General features: G+C 46.2%; 1 protein-coding gene across 3 annotated transcripts; it reads left to right on the plus strand.

The window, feature by feature from the left end:
• The first annotated feature begins 6,382 nt into the window (after positions 1 to 6,382).
• HMGCS1 (3-hydroxy-3-methylglutaryl-CoA synthase 1) lies at positions 6,383 to 27,188 on the plus strand. Of its 3 annotated transcripts, none has more exons than XM_066602751.1 (10): positions 6,383 to 6,468; positions 15,222 to 15,679; positions 16,288 to 16,413; positions 19,286 to 19,450; positions 19,543 to 19,711; positions 20,367 to 20,537; positions 20,886 to 20,992; positions 22,309 to 22,434; positions 22,565 to 22,728; positions 24,635 to 27,188. In XM_066602751.1, exons 2-10 carry the CDS (start codon positions 15,232 to 15,234, stop codon positions 24,713 to 24,715), a joined length of 1,557 nt encoding a protein of 518 aa, XP_066458848.1. In that variant the 5' UTR covers positions 6,383 to 6,468; positions 15,222 to 15,231; the 3' UTR covers positions 24,716 to 27,188. The 3 variants fall into 3 exon arrangements, with proteins under 3 accessions (XP_066458848.1, XP_066458847.1, XP_066458850.1); XM_066602750.1 differs by lacking the exon at positions 6,383 to 6,468 and adding an exon at positions 9,826 to 9,964; XM_066602753.1 differs by lacking the exon at positions 6,383 to 6,468 and adding an exon at positions 9,843 to 10,003.
• The last annotated feature ends 266 nt before the right edge of the window (positions 27,189 to 27,454 follow it).

Below are 27,454 nucleotides of genomic sequence, written 5' to 3' on the forward strand. Positions count from 1 at the left end.
TCCTGCACGGCAGAGTAAATGGTGGACCTTAGTGATACCTCTTTGTGTCCAGTTTTGGAAGGCCGAAGGGGAGTCATACCCCGGAGAGAAGAGCGGATTACGTGAGAGAGGCAGTAGGGGCAGATGAGGGGAGAGTAGATTCCCGGAGTACTTTATGGAGTCCTAGACTCTTAGAGAATGTTTTATGATTAGGTTAGACATTGTGGGCCTATGAGTCGGAGGGATCCACAATAGTGCATCTACTGTGAGAGGGTGGATTTCCATGGCCTCTATTGAGAGCCAGAGAGGGGTGTTTGTGCTGGAGTGTAAGGAGGCCAATTGAGCCACCTGGGCCGCCTGATAGTATTTTGTAATTTGTGGGAGTCCCAAACCTCCTAGTCGTCTATGTCTGTACAAAGTGGGACGTGCCACTCTGGGGATAGAGTTATTCCAGATAAAACGGAGAGTCATCTGCTGAAGTGTTTTCAGGAAATGCCCAGGAACCTGAACTGGGAGAGCTCTGAAAAAGTAGAGGAGTTTGGGAAGAAACGACATCTTCAAGGAGTTCACCCTCCCAATCCACGATATGTAGTATCGGTCCCAGCTTTCAAACATTAGACAAAATTTATGGAGGAGTGGTATGTAATTTTGTGTGTATAGTTTATCATAGGAGTTTGTCAAGCTCACCCCCAAGTAGCCTAGGGACCCCGTCAACCATTGAAATGGTAAATTGGATTGCAGTAAAGACAGTGTGTGTGGGGATAGGGTGAGATTAAAAGCTTTTGATTTGGATTCATTGATTTTTAAACCAGAGATTGACCCGAACCTGGACAGCTCCGCCATGAGATTTGGGATTGTAATGTGGGGGGATGATATTATAGCGAGTATATCGTCTGCGAACAAACTGATTTTGTGATGGACCCCAGCAATCTCAACTCCACTAATGTCAGGATTGTTATGGATTTTTATAGCTAAAGGCTCTAGTGCTAATATAAAGAGGAGCGGGGAAAGTGGGCAGCCCTGCCTTGTGCCCTGCTGTATTGTAAAGTTGTCAGAATAAAAGCCTTTGTAACAAACAAAGGCCTTTGGGGAGTTATATAGGATGTGTTAACAAGTTAGGAACTCAGCGGGAAACTTCCCAATGTTCTAGTACCGAGAACAGGTATGACCAGCTTAAGGTATCAAAGGCTTTATAGACGTACAGGGAGAGCAACATTGCAGGGATGCCCCTAGCTTGACAGATATGTGTGAGGTGGGCTCCTGTGTCTTTTTAAACAAATTCCAGGCGCTTGGCTGAAGGCTATATGTGTATTTCTTATGACACCCACCATTGCTTCCGTTTGGAGTGGTGTCGTGAATGACAAAATTGGACTGATATGGAGTGGAACTGCGTTGTCTTCTGTGACAAATCCAGGTTTAGTTTGAGCACTGGCAACAGCCATGTTTGTGTCAGGAGACCTCGGGGTGAGCACCTCAGTTCTGCACACTGCCTCCACTGCTGCTGTGATGGTCTGGGGGGGCCATCGGATATGACAGTTGGTTTCCCCTAGTAGTGGTACGAGGGACAATGACAGCTTAGCGATATGTTCAGGACATCCTGCAGCCACATGTGTTCCTCTCATGGCAGGGCTTCCAGGAGTCATTTTCCAGCAGAATAATGCTCGACCGCACGCAAGGATATCCACAGTGCTGCCACACAACTGGCTTCCAATTCACTTCAGTAGGGTTTATCTCCCACACATGCTATGCTATATTTGTATTTAGGCCCCTTAGTAGCAGAAATCAGCCATACTATTTAAAATGTATCATATTCCTTGAGGCAAAATGTGATTGTTCCCAGCAAGAGAAACCAAGTAATCTTGTAGATATGATACCTTTTAATGGCTAACAAAACTACATGATGTAACAGCGAGCTTTAGGACCTCTCAGGGTCCTTCCTCAGGCAATAATGGAACAAATATAACGACGTATTTAATATACACACACCTGATCCCATAGCAGACATGTCTGGATTAACAGCACTTACATAAATAAATACCTTGAGGTACACACGTTGCTCTTTAATATACCCGACATACCAGTCATATGACTTCATGGGATTTTCCCTCCTCTGCTAATGATGTGTCTCTTCCTCTTATTTATTTAGTTAGTTGTATTTGCTTTTACTAATGTGTAAAGTAAGACTAAAGAAATCAAGTGCCCCATAACAAGGCTTTGCTGTAAATAAAAGTTAGGATGGGGTAAAAACATTTAGAGCAGAAAGTACTGTTTTTTTTAAATGGCTTGTGCAGTTTAGAAACCTCATTTTCGTGCACCCTATTAGGCCCCTCTCACACAGGCATCTTTTACAGCGTTTAACTTGGCGTTCAAAACACCCACTAAAAACGATGTACCGAGCCTCCATTAATTTCAATAGGGGTTTCTCAGATGCTTTTCGAATGCTGTCTGCTCTATTTTAGTGTGTTCAGCTTTTTTAACGCACATCAGCCATTGCAATGATGGGGTGCGCTAAAAATGTTATCAAACGCATTTGAAAACGCTGTAAAATGCGGCATTTTTACTAACACCTGTGTGATTATGTCCTTAGGGAAATCTAAGCTAATATAGGCGATCCTTTGCTCAGGATCTTCATCATTTGGCCAGAGTAGATGGTTGTTATAAAGAGTGTCTCTCTCTCTCTCTCTCTAGAGGGTCGTTCTTGAACTACATTTCAGAGACAGCCCATTGATTTTTATGGATACTGTGTAATGCTTAATTTCTCCTGTGGTGGCGCTACAGGGAAACTGAACACCTACAGCCAGGTTTCTCCACAGACTACAGCTGATCACTGGTGGTCACAGCAGAAGGACAATTTGTGATTGAAAACGTATTTTCAAGGAAAACTCCTAACAAGGTGGGTTTTTCTTAAGTAAATATTTATTTAATCCCTTAAGGAGGTACATGTAAGGGGGCTCAGATTATGTTTCCTTGGATGGTATAAGAGTGACCTCTACTGGCTGTCATACATTACTGCATTTTGTGCATTTCTTTATAAAGTGCTATATATTACATCCGATTGGCTGAAGAGATCAGGTGAAATGTCTGGAGCACTGGGGATGATAGAGAGGTGCACAGGCAGAAACTGTAAGAGCTGACCAGCTGGTGAGAGAGTGACAAGCTGGAGAGCGATCTTAGTGGTACTCAGCCTTGAACAACTGCATTGCTTGGAGAGAGAGCTGCAAGAAGAGTGAGGAGTCGGCTGAGGAAGCCTTGTGAGAGTCTTCCAGAGATTCTGTGCCTGCTAGAGAGGAACAGTGGCACAAGGAAGAACGCAGCCTGTAACTGAGAAGCGCGGCCCCATAACGCATCAGAACTTACATCGCAGAGAGAACACAGCTACAGGGATCACAGAGAGTCTGCATCGTCTTGCAGCTCTGTGCATTGGGGTACCCCCAACTGACATCCAATGCTACAGTACCAAACATGCTTTAGATACGTAAGTGAGGTGGGCCCTCATAAAAAAAACCAACGTGTGTACCCGGAGAGTGACTTAAGCGCAGACTTGCCAGTTAAAAATAAGCAAGCTCCAGCCAACACTCGAGAAATACACATTCATCTGCCAGTTGAGGTCAAGATATTGGACAACATTTGCGCTACTTTTGGGACCGTGTGGGGGTGACCGCCACCACTGGGTTGAAACATTCAGTGGAACTGCCATGTGTTTTATAATGGAGACGTATTGCTGATCTACAGAAGATTCTTATAATGTTCTGTGCACGTTAGAGTCATGCATACTGTTACACTCTCACACACCGCTTTTTACCGCGGCGTCCCGAGCATCCCGCTAGCCGCAGTACAACGCTCCCATTGATTTTAATAGAGCTTCTTAGACCTGCGCTTCAACGATTTTTCGAACACTGTATGTTCTATATTTCAGCGTTTTTACCGCACCCCATTACTCATTACAATGATAGGGTGCATTAAAAAGCGCTGTTAAAACGCTGTACAGTGTGTTCAAAAACTAAGCTCGAAATCTACGTAAAATGCCGCGATTTCGAGCTGCATTTTCTGAACGCATGTGTGAGAGCGGCCTTAGAATTAGGTTATCCACTGTTTCTGCAATAACTGCATACTGCCTATTCATTAACGGAAGCTTCTAGTAACAACTTATTCTCTTAGTTTGTTATAATATATGTGTATATATTTGCAAGCATGATGTCCACGTCACACTCTGGTTCCTGTATCGCCTGCCCCTATCACGACATAAGGGTGCAAAAAAAACAAACAAATGATCTGGTTATACCCAGGACTGTAACAAGAGGGGCGCCCTCTACGTCTGGAGGAAAGAAGGTTTCATCATCAACATAGAAGGGTGTTCTTTACAGTAAGTGCAGTGAGACTGTGGAACTCTCTGCCTGAGGACGTGGTGATGGCGAACTCACTAAAAGAGTATAAAAGGGGTTTGAGCGCCTTTTTTTCAGCAATACAATATTATATGATATAATCCTTAATAACTTCAGTAGGGTCGGTGATCCGGGGATTATTCCAATTGCCAGATTGGAGTCAGGAAGGAATATTTTCCCCTTAAATGTTTTTCTTGCCTTCCTCTGGATCAACATTGGAGTAATAGGGTGAACTGGATGGACATATGTCTTTTTTCACCCTTACATACGATGTTACCATGTCCTCCTACCGTGATATTGCCATAAAATGTTATGGCTGCTATTGATACGAATGGGGGCAAAAGCAAAAAAAAAAAAATCAGGGTGCGTGAACAAGTCTAGCAGCCTCATTTACCGTCATTGGAAGTGTTATCTTTCCGCCTTCCAACCGACCTTCCCCCAACATCTCCATTCCAGTGTCTGGCACCATCATAACCCCCAAACAGCACGCCCGCTGCCTTGGGGTCACACTGGACTTTGACCTCTCCTTTACCCCCCATAACCAATCTCTGGCCCAAACATGCCACATGCACCTCAGAAATATTGCTAAAATACGGCCATTCCTCACCACGGACACGCTAAAGACGCTCGTGGTTGCCCTCATCCATTCCCGACTTGACTACTGCAACTCGCTGCTCATTGGCCTTCCCCGCACTAGACTCGCTCCACTCCAACCCATACTAAATGCGGCAGCTAGGCTCATTTTTCTATCCAGTCGTTATTCAGATGCCTCTGCATTATGCCAGTCGCTGCATTGGCTGCCCATCCACTGCAGAACTAAATTTAAACTCCTCTACCTCACTCACAAAGCTCTGCATGGCGCTGCACCACCATACATCGCCTCCCTACTGTCAGTACACCACCCAGCCCGCTCACTCCGATCGGCTAACACCCTCAGACTAAACACCCCTGTAACACGAACCTCTCATGCTCGCCTACAGGACTTCACTAGAGCAGCACCCATCCTCTGGAATGCTCTACCCCAAGGCATCCGGACAATTCCTGATGCACGAAATTTCAGATGCGCCTTAAAAACGCACCTCTTCAGGGAGGTATACCAAATCCCCTGACCTAGTCCCCCGCCCCTCCCTATGGCTCCCCACACCTTCCACCCTGCCTATCACATACAACCTCTAACCCTGCACCTCCTTACCGCCCCACCCTGTTATCTAATAACTGATTTCCATATGGAATCCCCGTACTGCCTGTGTTCCCCATCCCTCGCCCCCCCCACCTGTACCTCCTGTATCACCCCCACCCCATTTATTGCAAACTGATTGTATATATGTAATTGTTGTATTGTCTGTGTTCTCCCATGCCTGAAAGCGCTGCGGAATAAGTTGACACTATACAAATACAGATTATTATATTACAGCAGAGCGTCTCCTTTTTTTGGCGTTCTTTCATAAAAATGACAGGGAAATATATTTGTACTAAGAAAACGTGGAAAAAAACAATAAAAATGCCGCAAAAACATTCCTGGCGACGTAATTATGGCTGTATGATGGTATACGGCGCGGATGGAAAGTGTTGAGGCATGTATATATTGCATATTCAATATCAGGGAAGGGCTTAGAGCCATATGCATCCCTCTACAATGCTGTAAGCATCTTCTCGGTGTTCTAATACACCCGTGTACATCACAGTCCACGCGCCCCCTCCCTTCCTTCGTTGCATGGCAACCTCCTCACTCATACACTGTAGGCTGTAGCTCGTGCATATACCTCGCCAGTAGTGGGTTTTGCTTTCTGATTGGCTGAGTCTTCTACTTACCTGCTTTCTATTGGCTGCCGCTCTCTGGCCATACAACGTCACTTTCTCACACCATTCCATAGTGGAGAGCCGGCAAGTAGCTACGATGTGCGGCGCCGGTGGGCGTGTCTTGTTGTTCGCGAGGCGCCCGGCACGCCTTCCTATTGGCTGGGAAGAGCTGTCAGTCAGGAGGATACCTGGTGGTGGCGCGGAGGGCAGTGCTGAGGATGGGGAGGTTATAAGTAGTATACTGCAGATACTACACACAGTAGCATCCGTGGACGGGAGCATCACCACCATCATCAGCCACGTACAGGTGAGCACACACTGTGCAGTGGGTAACTATAGAGGAACTACAAGTCTCAGCATGTCTTGCTTGCATTGGCTTTCATATCCACGCTCAGTTCTTCCCAGGTGCCTTATTGCTGTCCAGCTGCCATGGCACTACAAGTCCCAGCATGTATGGATACTTTCTTGTGGGGGTTTGCATTCTTCTATGGCTTGTAGCACAGATCAGACAACCTGTGGAGGTCCTGCTGTTGTAGAACTACAAGTCTCAGCATCCACTGCCAGGTTGCTGATGATCAGATGAGTATTCTATGATTTGGCAGTTGTGTGGGACTACAAGTCTCAGGATGGCATCCAATGCCATAGGGTAGAAACCAGAGAGCTTCTTTTGAATGCTGAGACTTGTAGTTCTTGCATGGTTTGTAACTCGTTAAGCAACCTGTAGATCTGCTCCTTTGGTAGAACTAGAAGCCTCAGCATGCCTTGTCTGCTTTTTTTTCTCATTGCTTGAGATAGATGAATAGTAGTCTATGGCTTTCCGATTGTGGCGGACTACAAGTCTCAGCATGCACTGTTGGTTTTCTTTGCATACATATGGGATGGGATACAAGCCAGGCAGTTTCTTTGTGAATGCTGAGACTTGTAGTTCTTGTATGGGTTGTTGCAGATCGCACATCCTTTGGATCTGCTGCTGTTGTGGAACTAGAAGTCTCAGCATGCCTCTCCATCTAGCTGTGCACATTTTCTGCTGCTTAGGGTGTGTGGAGAACTAAAAGTCTCAGCATTTCCTACCGCTTTACTTGTGGCAAATGAGTAGTCTGTGGCTTTGCAGTTGTGTTGGACTACAAGTCTCAGCATGTGCATGTTTGTAAGGTGAGCCAGACAGCTACTTGTGCATGCTGGGACTTCTAGTTCTTATATGGCTTGTAGCAAATCACACAACCTGTAGATCTCCGACTGTTGTAGAACTAGAAGTCTCAGCATTCCCGGACAGCTGCCTTGTCATTACTAGGGGCAGATGAGTAGTTTGTGGTGTTTTCCAGTTGTGTGGGACTTGTAGTCCTACAGCCATCTCCATCAGTCCCACAGAAGTGACTGGAGCACTGGTCACACATGCACTGTGCTGCTTCATTCACTGCTGGGACTTGGGGTGTGCCGTCCTCATGATCCCTGGTGGCCCCAGCGCTCGGACCGCCGGCAATCATGCTGCGGATCGGAGAGGATTCTGGTGGGATGCCACTTTAAAGGGGCTTTCCAGGGAAATCCTACTAATGACGTATCCTCAGGCTAGTGGTTGGGATTTGCCGGGACCCCACAGCTGATTGGGTGCCACTGTCAATGCTGCTGTCCCTGTGTAGTGGCCAGAGCTTGGAGCTGCACCTGCAATTACCAGCGCCAGCCACTGCTCAGGGACAGCAGCAGCTTCCACTCTGGGTCGGCAATAATTTTTCCCTTTAACTTCATCACGCCTACTAATGTTCACTAATAGAATGATATGATTTCCACGTCAGATTCGTTGGGTTTCAGAATGTGTTCCACATATTGAAAATCTAGAACCAGCATATTTCCACTTATGGCACTATTAATGTGCTGTCTGCTGAAACTTGTAGTCCTACAAAAAGACCTCCCCAGTGTGGAGTATAGGAAGAGCTCTGTGCTGCTTGCATGTGAGCCTATGACAATGACACTTCGCTCAGGTGTCACACAAGCTCCTTACCTGGCAGGCAGCGTGCCACTCCATGTGGCAGATAATTACCTTGTCATCACCTTCCAGCAGAGCTTACATGATCTAATCCTCATCATCCTCACCGGCCAGGTAGCACCCGTCCCTGCCTCAGGCTGTGTAATCCCTGGGAACGGGCGGAGAGCTGCTGCAAAAAAGGATTCCTCCTCTTCATCTCCTACAGGATCACATGATACGCGACATTGTAGAGTCCGTCTTTCAGGTTCCACCCAGAGCCCTTACCTTTCACACGCCACCTACCCACATTATCCTGCTCTCCCACCTGCGTTAGGGTCAGTTCGGGGTTTCCGTCTCTCTGCTCTGGTTTTTGGAAGAAACTGAGAAAAAAAAACGGATCCGCTGTTTTCTCCATTGATGTAAATGGGGTTTCAAAAAAAAAAAAAAAAGGCAAGGCTTTTCCGATTGCTTACTATTTTTTATTTTAAACCCCATGGAGATTAACGGAGGAAAAAAAGATCCATTTTTTTCTGTTTTATGTCAGCAGAGACTGAAACCCCGAACTGACCCAAACGCAGGTGTGAATGCAGCCTTAGACCGCCGACACATCTGCACTGGAACCTCAGATCAGAGGTTCCGGCGCAGATCCAGCGCAGTTTACAGTAAAAGTACGTGTTTTTTTGCTGTGCGGTTTTCAGTCCCGCGCCAGGTGAATAGATCCTATGGCTTTCTGCCCCATGGTTATGTTTTCAGTCCCAGCTGCCCCCACACATACCCAACATGGAGTAATAAGTTAGAAGTGACAGATGATGAACTTTCCCCTACTTGGATGGATCCTGCTGCTGGTAGGTAAACATGGACTACAGACCTGGAGCTACAACCACTGGGGATCAGCCAGACATCACATTGTCTCCCCGCAGGCAGCTAGAGAATCCAGTAAATAGCAGCTACCGCTAGGGGGCACTCACTACAGACAGATTATATACCTCCTTCACATATCAAGTTCGGCACTAACAACCAATCAGGTTGAATCAGGGAACCCAAACAACCAATCAGGTTGAATCAGCCAATCCAAACAACCAATGAGATTGCTGGAATTGTGAAACAGAACCAATGAGGTTGCTAGAATTGCTCCATGGTGCCGAACTTGAGTGTAATATAGATATATGCCTTCGGTGAGCATATTAAGGATTTCTGTAACGGATCAGCCCCAAACAGCCAATCAGGTTGAATCAGCCAACCCAAACAGCCAATCAGGTTGAATCAGCCAACCCAAACAGCAAATCAGGTTGAATCAACAAACCTAACAACCAATCAGGTTGCTGGAATTGTGAATCAGAACCAATCAGGTTGCTCGAATTGCCGAATGCGGCTGAGCTGTTACAGAAATTGTTAATATGCCTTGGGGTGAACAGTATAATTACAGAACCGACTAGTGGCGGCTGCAGGAAGCATCTGGCCGAACCCAGATCTCCTCGACTTTTACTATTTTTAAGAGTTTTATGAGCCGGACGTAAGGAATTGCTTCTCTCCGAGCTCCTACGAGCATGTGTAAAATAAGTAGTTCTGCCACACACAATATGGCGACGAGACAAGAGCGTTACGTAGAGTCACATGATACGATTGCCGCGGAAGGTCTGCCCTTAATAAGCATGGCGGCGTGAAGCCGTGTCCCGTTTGACAGCACTGCAGGGAGATCTAGCGCGCATGCGCAGTGACGGGCGGCGCCGGCTGTGTCAGTGTAGCACGAGTTCCGGCAGCCTGTGATGAGACTTGAGAGACGGTGACCTCTCTGCAAAGTGGCTGCCAGGGACACAGGCGAGCTGGAAGGGCTTTATCTGCGGTAAGAGCTTATCCCGGGCCCGTGCTGGACAACGTGATGGTAGGCTCTTGTAGAACTACAAGGCTCAGCAGACTATACTCAAATGGTTGCAATTAGTATATTGATTGCAATAGTGATTTGCAACCTGTTGCTCTCCAGTGGAGACTACTACAACTCTAAGCAAGTCCTGACTGCCAGAGACGCTGGGAGTTGTAGTCCCCGACATGTATAGGATCCGTCCTGCCATGATATAGGGTAAATAATTAATTTTCTGGTTCGTTCAATGAAAGGGAAGAGGAGGTTAGCGGCCCGGACCCTGCGCTGGAGATCATAATTAATACTTATCCCTGCAGTAATCTTATAACTGCCGGCTATAATAGTCGTGTGACAAGACAAGAAGCGGCGTGTCGGCGGCTGCAAAGTGTCGTTCTGTGCAGCGTGGGGATGGATCGCTCCATATGGGGGGGGGGGGGTGGAGTCTGGGAAAGCTGGGTGACAGCCACTCTTAGGAGTTGGTTTATATGGGGCGGGGAAGGGGTGGGCTGTTAAAGGGTATTCCTGCGTCAGCGCTTCATGGCGTCTCCATGGACTAGGGCAGGGAGGTCTGGTAGGTGCAGCGCCCGCCCCTTTATTTATTTTGCAGTGTCACTTGTCCCTATATGTATTAATAAGGTGGAATTGTCAGGATTCGAACCTGTGACCTCCTGCAGCCCAAGTAGCCCTTCATACTGAACTATTCCGCCTCCTCTGTGCCCCATTTCCTGCTCTGGCCTGCGCCATTTTTTTAACTCCCATAGAAGTGAATAGAAGTTGTAGTAACGGCGTAGTACAGCTGCGCTTGGCCGCCCTGTAGACTGTGGTGGTCCCACCGTGTCCGTGATGGGGGCATCGGCTAGTTTTATTGATGACCTGCCCAATGTTGTAGATTCTGACTGATCGGCTGCTGTCGGTGGCACAATGCATGGTATTGAGCAGAATCTGTTAGCGCTGACCGCGGTGTAGTGGCCGGCACTGGTAACTGCAGACATGTCGCTGATAGTAATGGGAGCTGTGCCTTTAGTTACCAGCGCCGGCCACTACATGGTGTCAGTGATCTGCTTCCATTCCCAACCTCTTTGTGTTGTAGCCCTGATTGCAGGACCCATACAGCTGATCGGTTGGGATCCCCAGCTGATCATGAATTGATGACCCATCCTGGATAAGAATGGCCGTACCACTACTTTGACTACCTAATGTACATTGTGCATTCGTATAAGACGCTACCTCTGCTTTGACTGGCCATTGCTGCTTGCATAAGCAGTACAGGCCAATCACAGCTGCAGGAAGGGTCTTAGACTACCAATGCACAGTGCACATCAGGTAGTCTGCGAAGCGGTGCGGCCATCTTTGTTTGTCCAGGATCCAAGGGTTGCTTTAAGGTTTTTTACATACAACTGCTTAGCTAACAACTCCATAATTCCTGATCACCAGAATTTCCCCTGTAAGTCAGTTCCCTCCATCCTCGATCTCTCTCCAAGCTGTACATTACAAGCAATAGGACAAGGGATCAAAGGGCCACTCCGGTGAACACCTTTTTCCATGCCCTCCCCTTCACCTGATTGCCTGTCATACTCTGGAGGTGGTCCTTGTGTATTCCAGCCACTTCCCTGCAATGCAGCCCCCTGTCTGATGCTTACTGGGCACCATCTTGAGAGATCTTGTACTATCAGTCAATCTCATGATGCATTAGCTGAAGCTATACCATTTTTGCCTGCTGAGGGAATTTCTTAATTAGCATTACCTTCTATATTCCCCTAAATAAGCTACAGACCAGGAGGATGAGCTGTGATCTCCTCTATTACAGCTGTGTGATCATTACCAGTAACTGTCATAGGAGTGTCTGTCTCCCATTAAGCAGTGTCTATGGTAGGGTCTATCCAACCACATCACACAGACTGAGACTGACTAGAAAATAAATCTATAACCCCAAGTAGATCTGAGCTGTCAGAACTGAGATCACATGACCATCTGAGGATAAGAGGCTGGAAGTTCTGGACCAAGTAACACTAGCCCACTTATATATACTGGGGCATAGCTACTTAAAGGAGATGTCTCGAGGAAGCAGTTAATTTTTTTTTTGCCCAGTCCCCCCCATTAAACACACATTACTAAGCCCCCCTGTAAATGACATTTCTAGCTGGTTCGTACTTACCGTTCCAGCGTTTCAGCAAGTTATAAAAGTTTCCTCAAGATGGCCGCCGGCTCTTTCCCCGTCGCTCGCTGCAGCCCGACGTGCGCGCTCCCGAGACGCCGCCAGCTGTGTCTCCATGGCAACCGGACGCATCGCAGCCGCCGACCAGACGCCCCGCAGCCGCCGACCAGACAGCAGGTAACCGGCGCTAGCCCCCGGCTCCCCAGCGCTAGCTCCCCCGGCGCAGCGACAGCCCCCCCCATCGCAGCGACAGCCCCCCCGGCCTAGCGCTAGCTCCCCCGGCCTAGCGCTAGCTCCCCCGGCCTAGCGACAGCCCCCCCGGCCTAGCGACAGCCCCCCCGGCCTAGCGACAGCCCCCCCGGCCTAGCGACAGCCCCCCCGGCCTAGCGGCAGCCCCCCCGGCCTAGCGGCAGCCCCCCCGGCCTAGCGGCAGCCCCCCCGGCCTAGCGGCAGCCCCCCCGGCCTAGCGGCAGCCCCCCCGGCCTAGCGGCAGCCCCCCCGGCCTAGCGGCAGCCCCCCCGGCCTAGCGGCAGCCCCCCCGGCCTAGCGGCAGCCCCCCCGGCCTAGCGGCAGCCCCCCCGGCCTAGCGGCAGCCCCCCCGGCCTAGCGGCAGCCCCCCCCCCCCCCGGCGCAGCCCGGCGCAGCGGCAGCCCCCCCTTCGACCCATCACTTACCTGGGAGGCTTCTCGGGGCTGCTGGGCTGGGCTGGGCTGGGCTGGTCTTCTCCGCTGGGCAGCTCCAGTTTCTGCACCTTCCTCTAACAGAGGATGGTGCAGAATGGCCGCTTCAGCGCGCTCCCGAGCAGTGACAGCTCGTCTGCGCATGCGCAGAAGAGCTGTAGCGGGGAGCACACTGAAGCGGCTCGTGCTGAATGGAGAAGACCGGACTGCGCAAGCGCGTCTAAAAAAGCAAGCTGCCAGCGAATTTAGACGGAACCATGGAGACGAGGACGCCAGCAACGGAACAGGTAAGTGGAATAACTTCTGTATGGCTCATATTTAATGCACAATGTACATTACAAAGTGCATTAATATGGCCATACGGAAGTGTATAACCCCACTTGGTTTCGCGAGACCACCCCTTTAATGAAGGAATAAAAAATATAGGATGTGTTTACTATGTAACCATGGAGATTGTTCAATCAAGAATATTTCTGTAGTTTGCAACAATGGCAAAGTTTTTGGAAAATATATATGTGTTTTATACTGCCAATTAACTGTGGTTACCCTGTGATGATGCAGTAAATGGGGTGTAATGTAAAGAGAACACATGGGTGAGTCAGTAGCCACCTGATGAGGCTGATGTATAAATAGTCTCAGGCTATGTTGCATATTAGAGGCCGGATGTATCTTGTTTCTGCAGTATAATCTCAGTACAAGGAGCGCAATGTAACCTTACAGGCTTGTCTGATTCTGTATAGATAATGTCTGGGTTTTAGCACCTTAGGGCTCATGCCCACAGACTGATTTATGCCGCGTTCCCTGCGTTGTAAATCCGTGGCGAAATTAACGCAGCTATTAGTTCTATTGGACCTAATACCTCAGTCCTCACATGTGGGATTCTGCTGTGGATTTACGCAGCGGGAAAAAATTGCAGCATGTTCTATTTACTGCGTTTTTACACAGCGAAAGGTCTCCATCAATATAGTATTAATGGAGACCGCGGTAAAAAGCATTTTTTTTCCACGATTGCCAGTAGGGATTTTTTGTTTATTCCCACGGTGTAAAACCGCGGGCCTTTCTCTTTTTCCCCAATTTTCGTTTTTCTCGTCCCACCCCCTTATAACTTTCATTTATCCATTGACAGCTGTCTGAGGGTTTGGTTTTTGCGACATGAGTTGTAATTTTAAATGGTACCATATAATGTACTGAAAACCTTTAAAAAAAAAAAAATTCTTAGGGGAAACGAAATTCCACCAACTTGGAGTGCATCTTTCTATATCGTACACACTGCAACAAAAATGGCCTGACAACTTTATTCTATGGGTCAGTACGATTACTCTGATACCAAATTTAGTGTGTGTGTGTGTGTGTGTGTGTGTGTGTGTTTTTTTAAAAACTTGTTTAGATTTTCTGTCACCATCTTCTGACAGCCATTACTTTTTTTATTTTTCCGTCCACCTAGTTGTCCAAGGGCTCATTTTGTAACTTCTGTTGGTCCCATTTTGGAATACATACAACATTTTGATGGCTTTCTATTACGTTTTTTTTCTCGGAGATGAGGTGACTAAAAGCGCAATTCTGGCGTTTTTATTTTTTCTGATGATCATCATCATGTGAGGTATATAATGCGTTACTTTGATAGGATGGACTTTTACAGAAGCAGTGATGCCAAATATGCATGTTTGCTGTAATTATAAATATGGCAAAAGGTTTTTGTTTTAACTTTGATCACTTTTACATCATACCACGATTTGACGGGCGATCTATCAAGCCACCCCACAGGCATAGCTTGATAGGCAATTTGCAATGACAGCCCTGGAGGCTTTTCAGAACTGCTCAACAACTACTCAGATTGTTTTATACTGGACTTATTGATTAAAAGCAAATCTTTCTACTTGAAGTCTTAAGTGTGTTGCAACTTACTATTTTAACCATAGCGACATATCAGAAGGTTTGGTATGTGGGGTCCAGGTGCTGATATCCATACTGATCACTTCTGCCCCCTTTTGTTTTAGCAGTTAATAGGCGTTTCGGCACACGGATCCCCACCAATCAAAGCTTCTGACGTACCACTATGACTTGTCTGAAGTTATGTAAAAGTTTAGTTAAACTTTTTAAGTTATGCAACTTATCAGACACTTGGTCATTGGAGACTGGATCTTGGGAATCCCAATTAGGGGGACGGCTCTATTTGCATCTGGGGAGCCCTGGATCTGATAAGTCTACGTGTCCAAGGAACCCTGTAATCCTCCCCCTTCTTAGAGGTCAGGAATTGGTGCATTTAATTATGGATTTTGTTCAGAACTTACAGGGATAATATCGTTGTATTGATATGTAGGACATGCAGAAGATACATTGCTCGTTCTAGGAGCTTCTTGTATCATTGGGAAGCCTAACCATGTTCTGTTCCTTCCCCTCTGTCTAGATTGATCACCATGCCTGGGTCTCTTCCTGCCTCTGCTGAAACTTCCTGGCCTAAAGATGTGGGAATTGTGGCCTTGGAGATCTACTTCCCATCTCAGTATGTTGACCAAGAAGAGCTGGAGAAGTTTGATGGGGTCGGAGCGGGGAAGTACACCATTGGCTTGGGCCAATCTAAGATGGGCTTCTGCTCGGACAGAGAAGACATCAACTCCCTGTGCCTGACTGTTGTCCAGAAGCTGATGGAGAGGAACAACCTGTCCTACGAGTCTATTGGAAGACTAGAAGTGGGAACAGAAACGATCATCGACAAGTCCAAATCTGTAAAGACTGTTCTGATGCAGCTATTTGAGGACTCTGGAAATACTGATGTCGAAGGCATCGACACGACTAATGCGTGTTATGGGGGCACCGCAGCTCTCTTCAATGCTGTCAACTGGGTGGAGTCAAGCTCTTGGGATGGTAAGCTTTGTGTCCGGGATTCCAAAACTACATACCTGGCATGCCATGACAGCCAGAGGAATGCAGACCAAGTGGAAGCCCCCGATCTGTTTAGAATGATATTTTAATGAAGCTTCTGGATTGCCAAGGGAGTTGCCCGTCTCTTGCAGTAAATAAGTTGTGGCATGTGTAATATTCTGCCTTGCAGGGGGATTAATTCTTCTGTAACCAATATATATTCATAGGTTTCCTATGAAAATAAATGATCCCTATGCATAGGGCAGGAGACAACGATCTCATCACTGGAGGTCCAACCACTGGGACCCCACTGATCACGAGAATGAAGTTCCCCAAGCAACCAGATGGGCAGTCAAGAATGCCCGCTGCTGCTTCATTTATTTCAATGGCCAGGCAGAGATGGTGGATATCTCTGGCGGTCACGTGGAAGTGAATGTAGTAGGAGCGGTGGTCACCCATGCGTAAATTAGTTTTGAGATGCTCGGGACCCCTGTTTTCATGATGGGTGGGATTCTGGGAAGGGGAAATGTAAATGACATGAGGCGTTGATTGATGCCAGACGCCTGATCTGCGGGTCAATGCCATTGACTAATGCTGATTCTTTCCTGCAGGACGCTATGCTCTGGTGGTCGCTGGAGACATCGCTGTGTACGCCACAGGAAGTGCCAGGCCAACAGGAGGGGCAGGAGCCGTCGCTATGCTTGTGGGACCAAATGCTACTCTCGTATTAGAAAGAGGTTGGTTTAATTGAGTGCAGGTTACCTGCACACTGTTATACCTGTTCCAAATTATGTGCATGACGTTTTAGCTGGTTTTCCAAAACCATGTTCAGGGATTTTAACTTTATTTTATCCTCAACAGTTCTATTACAAATAAGAGTACTGATGATGGTGATGGCTTTATTCATGCACTTGTCAAAAATAATCTGTCCCCTAGAAGTAGTTGTCGGAATCGAATGAAACTTTTTATGTGACTTTGTAATGTTGATATAAGTGATTAAAATATCGGAGGAAAATAAGAATTGTTTAAAAAAACTACCCCTTTAAAGGGAGGCTCTAGTAGTACCCTGTTGTATCCAAGCTAGAGGTGGTACAAGATGTGATACAGGTAGGCATGGAGACTCTAGCTTGGATACAAGATGTGATACGGGCAGGCATGGGGGCTCTAGTACCCTGATGTACCGCCTCTAGCTTAAATGTTAGATGTGATACAGGCGGGCATGGGGGCTCTGGTACCCTGTTGTACTGTCTCTAGTTTGGATACAAGATGTGATACGGATGGCCATAAAGGCTCTAGTACCCTGTTGGGTAGCTTCTAGCTTTGATACAAGATGTGATACAGGTGGGCATGGAGGTTCTAGTACCCTGTTCTACAACCTCTACCTTGAACACAAGATGTGATACAGGGGGCATGGAGGGTCTAGTATCCTGTTGTACCACTTCTAGCTTGGATACAAGATGTGATATGGGTGGGCATGGAGGCTCTAGTACCTGGTTGTACTTCCTCTAGCTTGGATACAAGATGTGATGCAGGCAGACATGGAGGCACACAGGTTCTGTATGGTATCCTGCAGTATATCGCCACGCTTTCTCTAACTGAGCCTCTAAATCGTGCAAACCCACAGGCTGTAAAAGCTAATGTCCCAGATGGTCCCATACATGTTCTATTGGTGGTAAATCTGGTGACCGGGCAGCCATGGAAGTCTGACAATGTTGTGGAGACATTCCTGTGACCCCTAAGTGTGTGCGGCCGAGCGTTCTCCTGCTGGAAAGTCCTTTTTGGAAGCTGCCATGAGAGGAACACATGTGGCTGCAGGATGTCCTGAACATATCGCTGAGCTGTCATTGTCCCTCATACTGTTGGATGTGATGCCCCCCAGACCGTCGCACCAGCAGGGGGCAGTGTGCCGCTCCATAGCAATGGCAGGATTTAGGCGCTCACTCCTAGGTCTCCAGACAGGAACACAACGGTCAGTGCCCAAACTATACCTGGATTTGTCACTGAAGACAACCTGATTCCACTTCGTAGCAGTCCAGTTTCATCATTCATGCCACCACTATAAACAGAGGCGACGGTGGGTGTCGAAGGCCATACATGTAATGGGGGCTGTGAGACCAAATGTCCTTCAGCCAAGGAAATGGTTCCCACAGACACAGGGGTGTAACAATGGTGCCTCATGTCTCTAGATGGTTGACAATAAAACAGTAGGAGCGTGCTTGTTGGACAACCCTCTCTAAGGGTGGTCTGAGGGCATCCTCAGACCGGTCGCCTTCAATGGATGGCACACACACAGTTTAGTCTGAACTTCCCGGTAAGGGACAATTCATCGCTATGACACCCCCAGCCTCACACCCCAATAATGCGCCCCGCTCAGACTCTGGTAACGAGGTGAAATCTCTTCTATTACATTGTTGAGGCGGTTAGTGGTCAACAAGCTCTACACAAGCTGAAGTCACTACACACAAGGGGCCTCCTAGAGCCTTTTATAGGCCAAGCGGGAACCGCTTTTAGGGCCTCAGATGACAAGACAATTCATCTAATCACTACAACTCTAATCATCTGCATATCTGCCTGACATGGAACTGCAGGACCAGTTTTACAGCAAAATCACAATTTCTAGGGGTGTTTTTGTTTTCTTTTAAACAATAGTAATCGTTCCATGTAAAAGCGCCTTATGGCTGCCATAAGAAACCATTCAAATAGGACAGAATTGCATCCAAATCGGCAGCTGCGTAATTCCACACCAAAAGCCGCAGATTTTGATGCATTGCTACAGGTTGGATTGCAAAGGGTTAAAACCTATTTTGGATTCAGGGTTTCCTAGGGGGCTTTCTCTTTCTGCCATTATACAATGGCGCCATCTGCTGGCTAGAGCCAGTACTGCGGTATGTGACATGCTGGAGAGGCCCCCGACAACAGTAATATACAGTAAGATTACCCTGCCAGACATCTTCCGACATCGGAGCTGTACAGCCTTCAATCAGAATGTCTTTAGATGTCAGTGGATTGGAAAGGGTTAAGCCATTTTCAGTTCTGCATTAAAATCCTCAGGCAGCCTGCAGCTTTTGATGTGGAATTTACCTCTGCTTGCGGTGTGTCATGCGGCCTATTCTGTTCTGTGTGAAAGCTTCCCTACACACATGCGTTACCGCATTGCAAAGCGCAGGAGGAGCTGCACTGACTGCACCCAGTAGCTGGATGTCTCGGAGTCACTTTACTGAGATGTCCAGGTGCCGGCTGTAATCTGTGTAGCTCCTCCTGCGTTTTGCAGTGCGGTAACAGGTGTAATACGGTAGCTGCCTGCAAGGAGATGAAAAATAAAACCCTTTATTTTAAAAACTGAAAGCTAAATGCACAGATTACTGAAATCTGATTTCTATTTAATTTGCATAATAACTTGGAACACCACGTAATGGACTATATAGATAGACTGTCACAATGGAGATGTAATTTCACTAGTATTTCATCAGCATGGATGATACACTGCTGCCATCTAGTGTCCGCACAGTGTTCTACACAAAGGTTAAGGACAAATATATCTCTAAACTTGGCCAATTTAGTGACCTTTGTGCGCCCCTTACGGTCTGATTAGTGTCTTTCCTGTTGTAGGGTTGCGTGGAACACACATGCAGCACGCTTACGACTTCTACAAGCCTGACATGGTGTCTGAGTATCCAGTTGTCGATGGGAAGCTCTCCATACAGTGCTATCTCAGCGCATTGGATCACTGCTATTCCACTTACCGTAAGAAAATACAAGCACAGTGGCGGAAAGGTAAGTTGTCTCTCGCTGGCCAGGAAGAATTGGTGTCATTCAGGTTTTGCAGAAATTCTTATGTTACTACTTTTTTTTTTTTCCCCCTTTAGAGGGATGTGATGAGCCGTTCACACTGGAGGACTTCGACTTCATGGTTTTTCACTCTCCTTACTGCAAACTTGTGCAGAAATCCCTGGCTCGTCTGTTACTGAATGACTTCATTAGTGATCGTAGCCCAAACACAGAGAGCGGTGTCTACACTGGTCTGGACTCATTCCGGTAAGATAAAGGTTGTACGTCTACAGGGAATCTTTTTTTCATAGGATTAGAATTTTAAAATGTTTTTTAAAGTCATCAACTTTGAACCCTATCAACTACTTCATGGGGCTCAAAGGTGAGGGAACGGGGGGAGGTGGGGGCTGTTTCATACTCGCCCAATTCCCTGCGAAGTTGGCTCACACACATAGCATGGTACTTTCTAGACTGCTCTGTGCACGCGCTCTACTGTTTTTCTCTATGGGAGAGCGTGTGCATAGCGCTGTCTAGGAGTCATGTTGTGTGCATGTCTGTATTAGTAAATACTTGTGTTCCCCCATTGAATAACAACTCTGAAGTGTCTACAGTTATAAGTCCAGTGTTGTGCCATCCCCATTATTCGTCCTGGGAACTTTGTGAATAAATTGACAACTGGGTGTTACCACGTCCCCTTTTCAAAGTAGTGTTTCCTTACATAGTCAGCACTGATTGGCTAGTGTCAGTGTGTTGGGACACGCCTCCAACTGCTAACATCCAGTTAACAATTCATAAATTTCCAGGAGGAGTATTAGAGGAACAGCTCAATGTAAAGCTCTAAGAGATGTTGCAGTATGGTTAGTCTATGGTGAATATTGTAGATTTACAGTCCTCTAGAACATGTTGCTTCTGCTCATTATAGGGATGTGAAATTGGAGGACACCTACTTTGACAGAGATGTAGAGAAAGCCTTCATGAAGTCCAGCACGGAGTTCTTTGAGCAGAAGACAAAAGCATCGTTGTTGGTGTCCCGGGAGAACGGCAACATGTACACCCCGTCTGTGTACGGCTGCCTCACCTCTGTGCTCGCCCAGTGAGTAGTATCGGTTTTCAAGCTTTACATCTAGAATCCCTTTTAGTATTTTGTCATCTGATTCATCTGGCCTGAACCATGGACAGCCAGAACCCCCCACCCGCAGTATGAAGACCGGTGGCTCTCCCCTCTTGTGTATAGGGAGAGCATTATCGGTTCTTACGGAGAGGCCGGTGCAGCCCGCACCCCTGAGCTCTGCTTCAAGTGCTTTTATTCTAAAACCTATGGGGGCAACAGACCTCTCCGAACCACAGACAGCGTGCATCTGATGACACGGCTTTAAGTCAAAGGGCTATCAAATTTAGGTCCTTTGACCTCTATTAACTTTTTTTTTCTTCTACCTCTCAGGTATTCCCCTCAGCAGTTAGCCGGGCAGAGGATTGGAGTGTTTTCTTATGGGTCTGGTTTTGCTGCTACTTTATACTCTATTAAAGTTTCCCAAGATGCCACACCTGGTAAGAGCGAAATAGAGTAATACACCCGTATTTGTAGGTATATTGTAGGAACACCTATTGAGAGGGATCCTCATTCAAGAATAGGAGGTTCTGTTAGCCGGAACACCGGGCTATAAAAGCCTTTTTGCTTTGTAGGATCTGGCACTTCCATGTATTACATGATTTCATTGGGTGCTATGTTTTATTTATCTATTGGTGGCGCTGCATGGGATTTTTTTTAATACTTGCCACTGGGGGTCCCAGAAGCGCAGGACATTTTATCATATAGGGACCCTTTACTCTAAAGTTAATGTGTTGAGAACATTTTAAAGTAACCCCCTGGTTCTGGTATGTAATTCTGTCCAGGCAATGGAGGGGACTTGTATAACCTGCTGTTTATTTTCTACAATGTTGTTCCTCCTATCCATGGGTTCCTGGGTGCTGTCTTTATGGCTTCCATATTGGAAGAGTAGTCCTCTAACTACCCAACACAGGGCATCAGTAGTCTGAGTCACTGCAGGCCGCTCTTATTGGCCAGTGCTAATCATGTGATTAAAGCGGCTGTCTTGTAAAACCAAAAACAGTGTCCAGGAACCAGGAGATCAGGGGGACAACAGCACAAAGGACAGATGGCAGGTAATGCCTCCGCACCCAAGCTCCATGTTATAGAGCAGGAGGAGCTGAACAGACTGCTATATAGTTATATGGGGAAAGATTCAGTAGAACTTATATTTTATTCACTTATATCTCTGCACATTGAGCTGAGCAGTCCAGTGGGCGGAGCTATTAGTGAGTGACAGCTATGTATGACTGCACATACAGGGGTAGCTGCCAATCACTGATAGCTCCACCCACTGGACTATTCAGCTCAGGATGTGCAGAGATATAAATGAATAAAATCCAAGTTCTCCTGAATCTTTCCCCATAAAACTATATATCAATCTGCTCGGCTCCTCCTGCTCTATAACATGATGCCTGCAGCTTGGATAGGAGGTTCCAGCTGACGGATTCCTTTTTAAGCAGTAATTGTTTGCATGTTTTTGACTTTCAGTATTCGCATACTCTAATGTACTGGTGATATGTAATGGCATTCGGACGCATTCCCATGTAGTGGATTTTAAGATCTGCAGCAGATTTAACTCTTTCAGTTAAAACGGGTGAGGACTGCTGGTGGTCAGCTTCAAAATCTGCTACATGTGAACATGCCCTTATAGTGGAAAGACAATAAATTGGTAAAAACCAAATGGTAGCTGAGAATTGTTTAGTATTGCTATGTTATCCTGGTCAGCCAGGACCACAGCCTATACTTTGTCTGATCACCATCCGGTCTTGTACAGGCTCCTCTCTGGATAAACTGACGTCTAGTCTGTCCGACCTGAAAGCAAGATTGGACTCCAGGAAGTGTGTCCCTCCCAGTGTGTTTGCAGAGAATCTGAAGCTCAGAGAAGACACCCACCATCTAGGTATTGGCTACTGATGCATTGTCAAAAAAATGTACATTGGCCTACTAAACCAAGACTCTTTATAGGACTACTTGGTCACAATTTGGCAGCGTGGTTACTCTTCACTGAACTTGCCTTTGTTCTCCTGCAGCCAGCTACATACCTCAGGGCTCAGTGGATGACCTGTTTGCTGGCACTTGGTACCTGGTGCGGGTGGATGAGAAGCACAGGCGGTATTATGCCCGGACCTCGCTACTGAATGACGGACCCCTGGAGGCAGCGCTGGAATCGGTCCACTCAACAAACCCTAGTGAGGTAAGGAAACCATCTTCACTGCCTCTGTACTCTGACGGATGTTCTCTTCATGGCCGTTCATCCTTCTGAGACCACAGAGATGATATAGGGATCTGCCCTTATGTATGTTACTCTACTGAGGATAGTGATTGAGGGCGAGTGGCAGCATTATAACACTACCTAATATAAGGTCCTATGGCACTAGTGGGAAAGTGGCACCAGGCACCTTCCCAACTGGCTGTACCTTTTTGATTGGTGTATTACTGACATAGGCAAGCGCTTGCGAATGTGCAGTTTTCACGGTGAAGCATCTCTTGATTCAAAATCCCATCGCTTCTGAGAAATTGCAATCCTTACATGCGTGTTAGGATTGCAAGTGTTTCCTATTACACGGCATGCATAGCTCTTAAGGTACCATTGCACAATGGGCGAGGTGTTCCGAGGGAACGCCAAAAGATAAAATATGCTGCAGAGTAACTGGGGCATGTGACTGCTGCAACTAATTACCAGCTGAAGTAAGCCAGTGACTGCCTGTACTGATCCTGTGGTGCTGGCGTCAGTGATGGCATCGCTGGCTTTCTGCACTCGGTAGTGAAGAGCAACGGGGCTCAGGCACCGAAAGAATGGAAACGGTTGGATGTGACGGTCGTGTTATTTTACAGCAAGCTGCGCAGATTTTGGTGACAATAAAGCTGTCTCTGGGAAACTTTTAAAAGCTGTAAGTTGTTTTCTTTTTTCCCTTCCACCTTGGATATGATTTTCTTTTTACTTTGGTCTATCACTGACACATCAATGGGGCTGCTTTCTTTACAGCCAGAGACAAATGTAATCAGTTTTGGTGAAGGAACCGAAAAAAAAATGGTTAGAGTTTTTGCTCACTTATCATTAGAGATGAGTGAGCATACTCACTTAAGGGCAATTGCTCGATCGAGCATTGCCCTTACAAAGTAACTGTCCGTTTGGGAGCAAAGATTTGGCTGCCGGCAGAGAGAGGAGGAACGGAGGGGAGATCTCTCTCTCCTCCCCCCCCCCCCCCCCCCCCTGCTCCCTCCTGCTCACTGCCACAACTCACCTGTCACCCGCGCCTTCTCTGCCGAGCGGGGAGATGCTCGCTCGAGTAATTGTCCTTAGCAAGTATGCTCGCTCATCACCACTTATCTATTCACAGAAGAATGGGTTACAAATGTATGATTGTTGGGATCCAAAGTGATCCCTAGAATAGCACACTCCAATTGCCCATAGTGAATGGCACAGTTGGGCACATGCATGACCACCAGTGAATTCACTCCTAAGGGGCTAATAGGTAAGCACAGCGCTCTGTGCCATCTCCATCTTCATAGACTTGGTAGTGCCATTCCTGTGATCATGGAGAATCCAGTGGACTGTGCCCCTGGTAATCATACATATTGGCGCTCATCCTGTGAATAGGAGGTAAATGCTTATTTTGTGGAATAACCTTTTTGGAGTGTCCACACATAGTGATCCATATGATCTGATGTGAATCCCCATCGGACCTCATCCCTTCTAATAAAGGTGAGAAGTCTGCTGCGGATCCACATAAAAATCACGCACCAAATCGATGTGTTAACACACCCACAGGGAGGAACTACTTATTGTTGTAGTAACTGCAATAGGTCATATGTAAAAAAAAAACAACCAGTTTTGGTTTATTGCCCCCTGGTGGCCAATCTAGTGACTTATATCAACTGCAGTATTATGTCAACAGACCAATGAGAAACCGTCAGATTCCCTCATTCTATAGGACAAATCAAGATGGGGGGGGGGGAGAGAATGTTTGTTTTTTTTGTCTCCCCTGAGAAGTTTGCTAGATTTGATATACAACCTGTTGCAGTTCCCACAACTTTGTTTGGAGTTTCACGCTCACATGTTGTTGCTTTGTCCTAATAATCCTTTTCTTCTACAACAGCACTTCCCGAGCCCGGCTAAGAAGGTACCAAGAATCCCCACCGACGCGGAGGCCATTTCTGTAGCCAACGGAGAACACTGACCTGAGTCTTCCCATATAACACATAGATGAAAATGCAAAATGAACCTCCCTGCAACCTTGCACCTTTTATTAGTTTGTTAAAGAATTGCTACAGAATATATAACTGTCCTGTATGAAAACTAGACCTGTACATCTACAACATTGTAAATAGTGAAGGGCTTCTAGCTCCTGGTGTCGGCCGGCTACAGAATATTTTATATCTTTCTAAAAAAAATAAATCTCTATATATTATGGCATTTGATATCATTTTGCTGCACTGCTTTTCTAGTTATCATGGATTAGGGAACGTCCCTGTCTGGTTTAATTGGGAACTGTTGTGTTTTGGATGATGAAACTGTCCTAGAAACATTGTAACGTGTTTGCACGAATGCCTCTGCTATGTCTTCATTGTGCAGCACTTCACACAACTGTAGTGGGTATCACTAGAATACACAATTCATCTACTATTAGCAATTCGGCAGAATCCTCGTACAGTATTAACTTCTTTCTGCCGGACTCGGTGAGTTTTGTATGGACAGAATTGTTTAAAGTCACCAGGAAAAAGCTCTGAAGATCACATTGGTGCTAAACTTTATGGGTCACGCCCCTACAAAACTGTAAAATGTAGAAAATGTAAATTTGAGGTTTTGTTAATTTTTGTTTAATTTCTTATTTTTGAACTTTATCTGTCACCGGAACATAGTGGAGAGGGCTGTTTTGTACACCTCTTATAGGTCCCAATGAAAGGTACATTTTCTTCAGCTCTCCTTGGGATCTTTTGGCACTTGAACCTACAACCTGTAAGCTCCTCAAAAGCCAGTGACATTGAAGGGGTTGTACCACAATTACAAGTTGTCCCTTAGCCACAGGATAAAGCATAACTTGCTGATCACCTCTGAGACCCACATACTATCTTGAGAACAGGGGTCCCATGCCCCTCATCCTCCTCCTCACTGATAGGGGTGCAGTAACCCTGTAGTGAGAATGAATGGAGCACTGATCACATTAACTTTCAATGTGCTTACGGAGATAGCTGAGGGTCAAGAACGCTGGTATTTCCATCAGCCCCACTGAAATGAATGGAGCACAGACCATGCATGTTCGTCAGCACTCGGTGACGGGCAGAGCGAGACCCAAGAGTCTCATTCTCGACATTAGATGGGGTTTCAATGGTAAGACCCCCACCGATCAGCAAGTTATCTCGTATCCTGTAGATGGGGGATAATTTGTGGTTGCAGTAAAACCCCTTTCATGTAGCCTGCTTCCTAGCAAATCAGTAAGCATTGCTGCCTTCCCTATGTGAACCTCACTAGGTAGACCACTTTAAAATATCACTTGAAGGGGTTGTCCAGGATTAGAAAACATGGCTGCTCTCTTCCAAAAAATCTGTCATACCTATTCATAGGTTGTGCGGTATTGCAGCTCTTCTCAATTGAAGTGAAGGGCCTGGGCTGTAATACCACACACAACCAATGGACTGGAATGGCGCTGCTTTTTAAAAGGTAGCCTTTGGTTTTTTCTTATGCTGGAAAGCCCTTCTAACATCTATGGACTCCTTTGCAATAATTTTATTGTACATCTAAAATGCAAAGCTGCTTTATATTTCAAATGGTCCTGATTAAAAATGTCTTTTTTTTTTAAATTTTTGTGTGTACAGCTTCTATGTAGATCTATGGGACTCCATGGCAACAGACTACAACCCCTGTGTAGCCTCATCTTGCAGTTGTACTATGTCCCTTGTTAAAGGGGTTGTTCAGGGTTAGAAAAACGTGTCTGTTTCCTTCCAAACACAGCATCACCCTTGTCCATAGGGTTGTGTGGTTTGCAGCTCGACTCCATTGTGAATGAGCTGAGCTAAAAAACCGCCTCAGACAAGGGTGTGGTGCTGTTTGAAAGAAAGCAACCATGTTTTTCTAACCCTGGACAACCCCTTTAACCTACAAAGTGTATATTGGCATAAGCTATGGGACCGATGGAAGTATGACAGCAGGATCTGACTACACGGTTTCTTTGTAGTCTGTTACCATGGAGACGTATAGGTCTGAATAGAAGCTGTAAACGCAAAATAAATTTTTCAAAGACTATTTGTAATATCTTTTTCTTTTTGATGCATTGGCATAATAAAATGTTTGCAAAGTTGCGCATGGTCATGGAAGTGGTGTAACTTAGATTTCTGTATTTGACAGATTACAGAACAGTTTGATTTTGCATCTTCAGTGATATTTTTTGAACAACTCACTTTGTATGTTTAATTTTCTTATGATTTGTATAATATTTCTGTGTACTCTATTTTGTACAGTCTAAATCTTTTCTCAAGCAATTCCCATCTGAAATGTACAGTACACGAATGTAAAAAATAGTGATGATGTGTTTAAATTGTATACAAACATGGACAAATGGTTCTAATAGAATCCCTTCATAAAGTCAAGGGATGGGCAAAAAAAACTTGCAAGTGATGTAAAAACTTTACAAATAAAGTCTTCGCAGAATTTTGTATGCTCGTGCTTATTTGACATTTCGCTTCCATTATACTTTATTTTTGTGATTTGCTCTTCATAAGAGAAACCAAGTAATCTTGTAGATAAGATACCTTTTAATGACCAACAAAAATACATGATGTTGCGAGCTTTCCAACCTCTTGGGATTCTTCCTCCAGGCATCATGAAATTGATCTGAAGAGGCACTAAATTAGTGTTAGGGGGTCACCAATACATCTGTACTATAGATGTCTCATAATTCCCAGTCAGGCATGAATTAATT

The sequence above is a fragment of the Eleutherodactylus coqui genome, chromosome 5 (genome assembly GCF_035609145.1).
Source record: "Eleutherodactylus coqui strain aEleCoq1 chromosome 5, aEleCoq1.hap1, whole genome shotgun sequence".
NCBI classification, from domain to species: domain Eukaryota; kingdom Metazoa; phylum Chordata; class Amphibia; order Anura; family Eleutherodactylidae; genus Eleutherodactylus; species Eleutherodactylus coqui.

What these genes read in the sequence shown, in the direction of transcription:
- HMGCS1 (XM_066602751.1), top strand. Translation starts at nt 15,232, where the DNA reads ATGCCTGGGTCTCTTCCTGCCTCTGCTGAAACTTCCTGGCCTAAAGAT. An exon ending in GGAGTCAAGCTCTTGGGATG is followed by an intron (nt 15,680 to 16,287) that starts GTAAGCTTTGTG and finishes TCTTTCCTGCAG; the next exon opens with GACGCTATGCTCTGGTGGTC. An exon ending in ACAAGCACAGTGGCGGAAAG is followed by an intron (nt 19,451 to 19,542) that starts GTAAGTTGTCTC and finishes TTCCCCCTTTAG; the next exon opens with AGGGATGTGATGAGCCGTTC.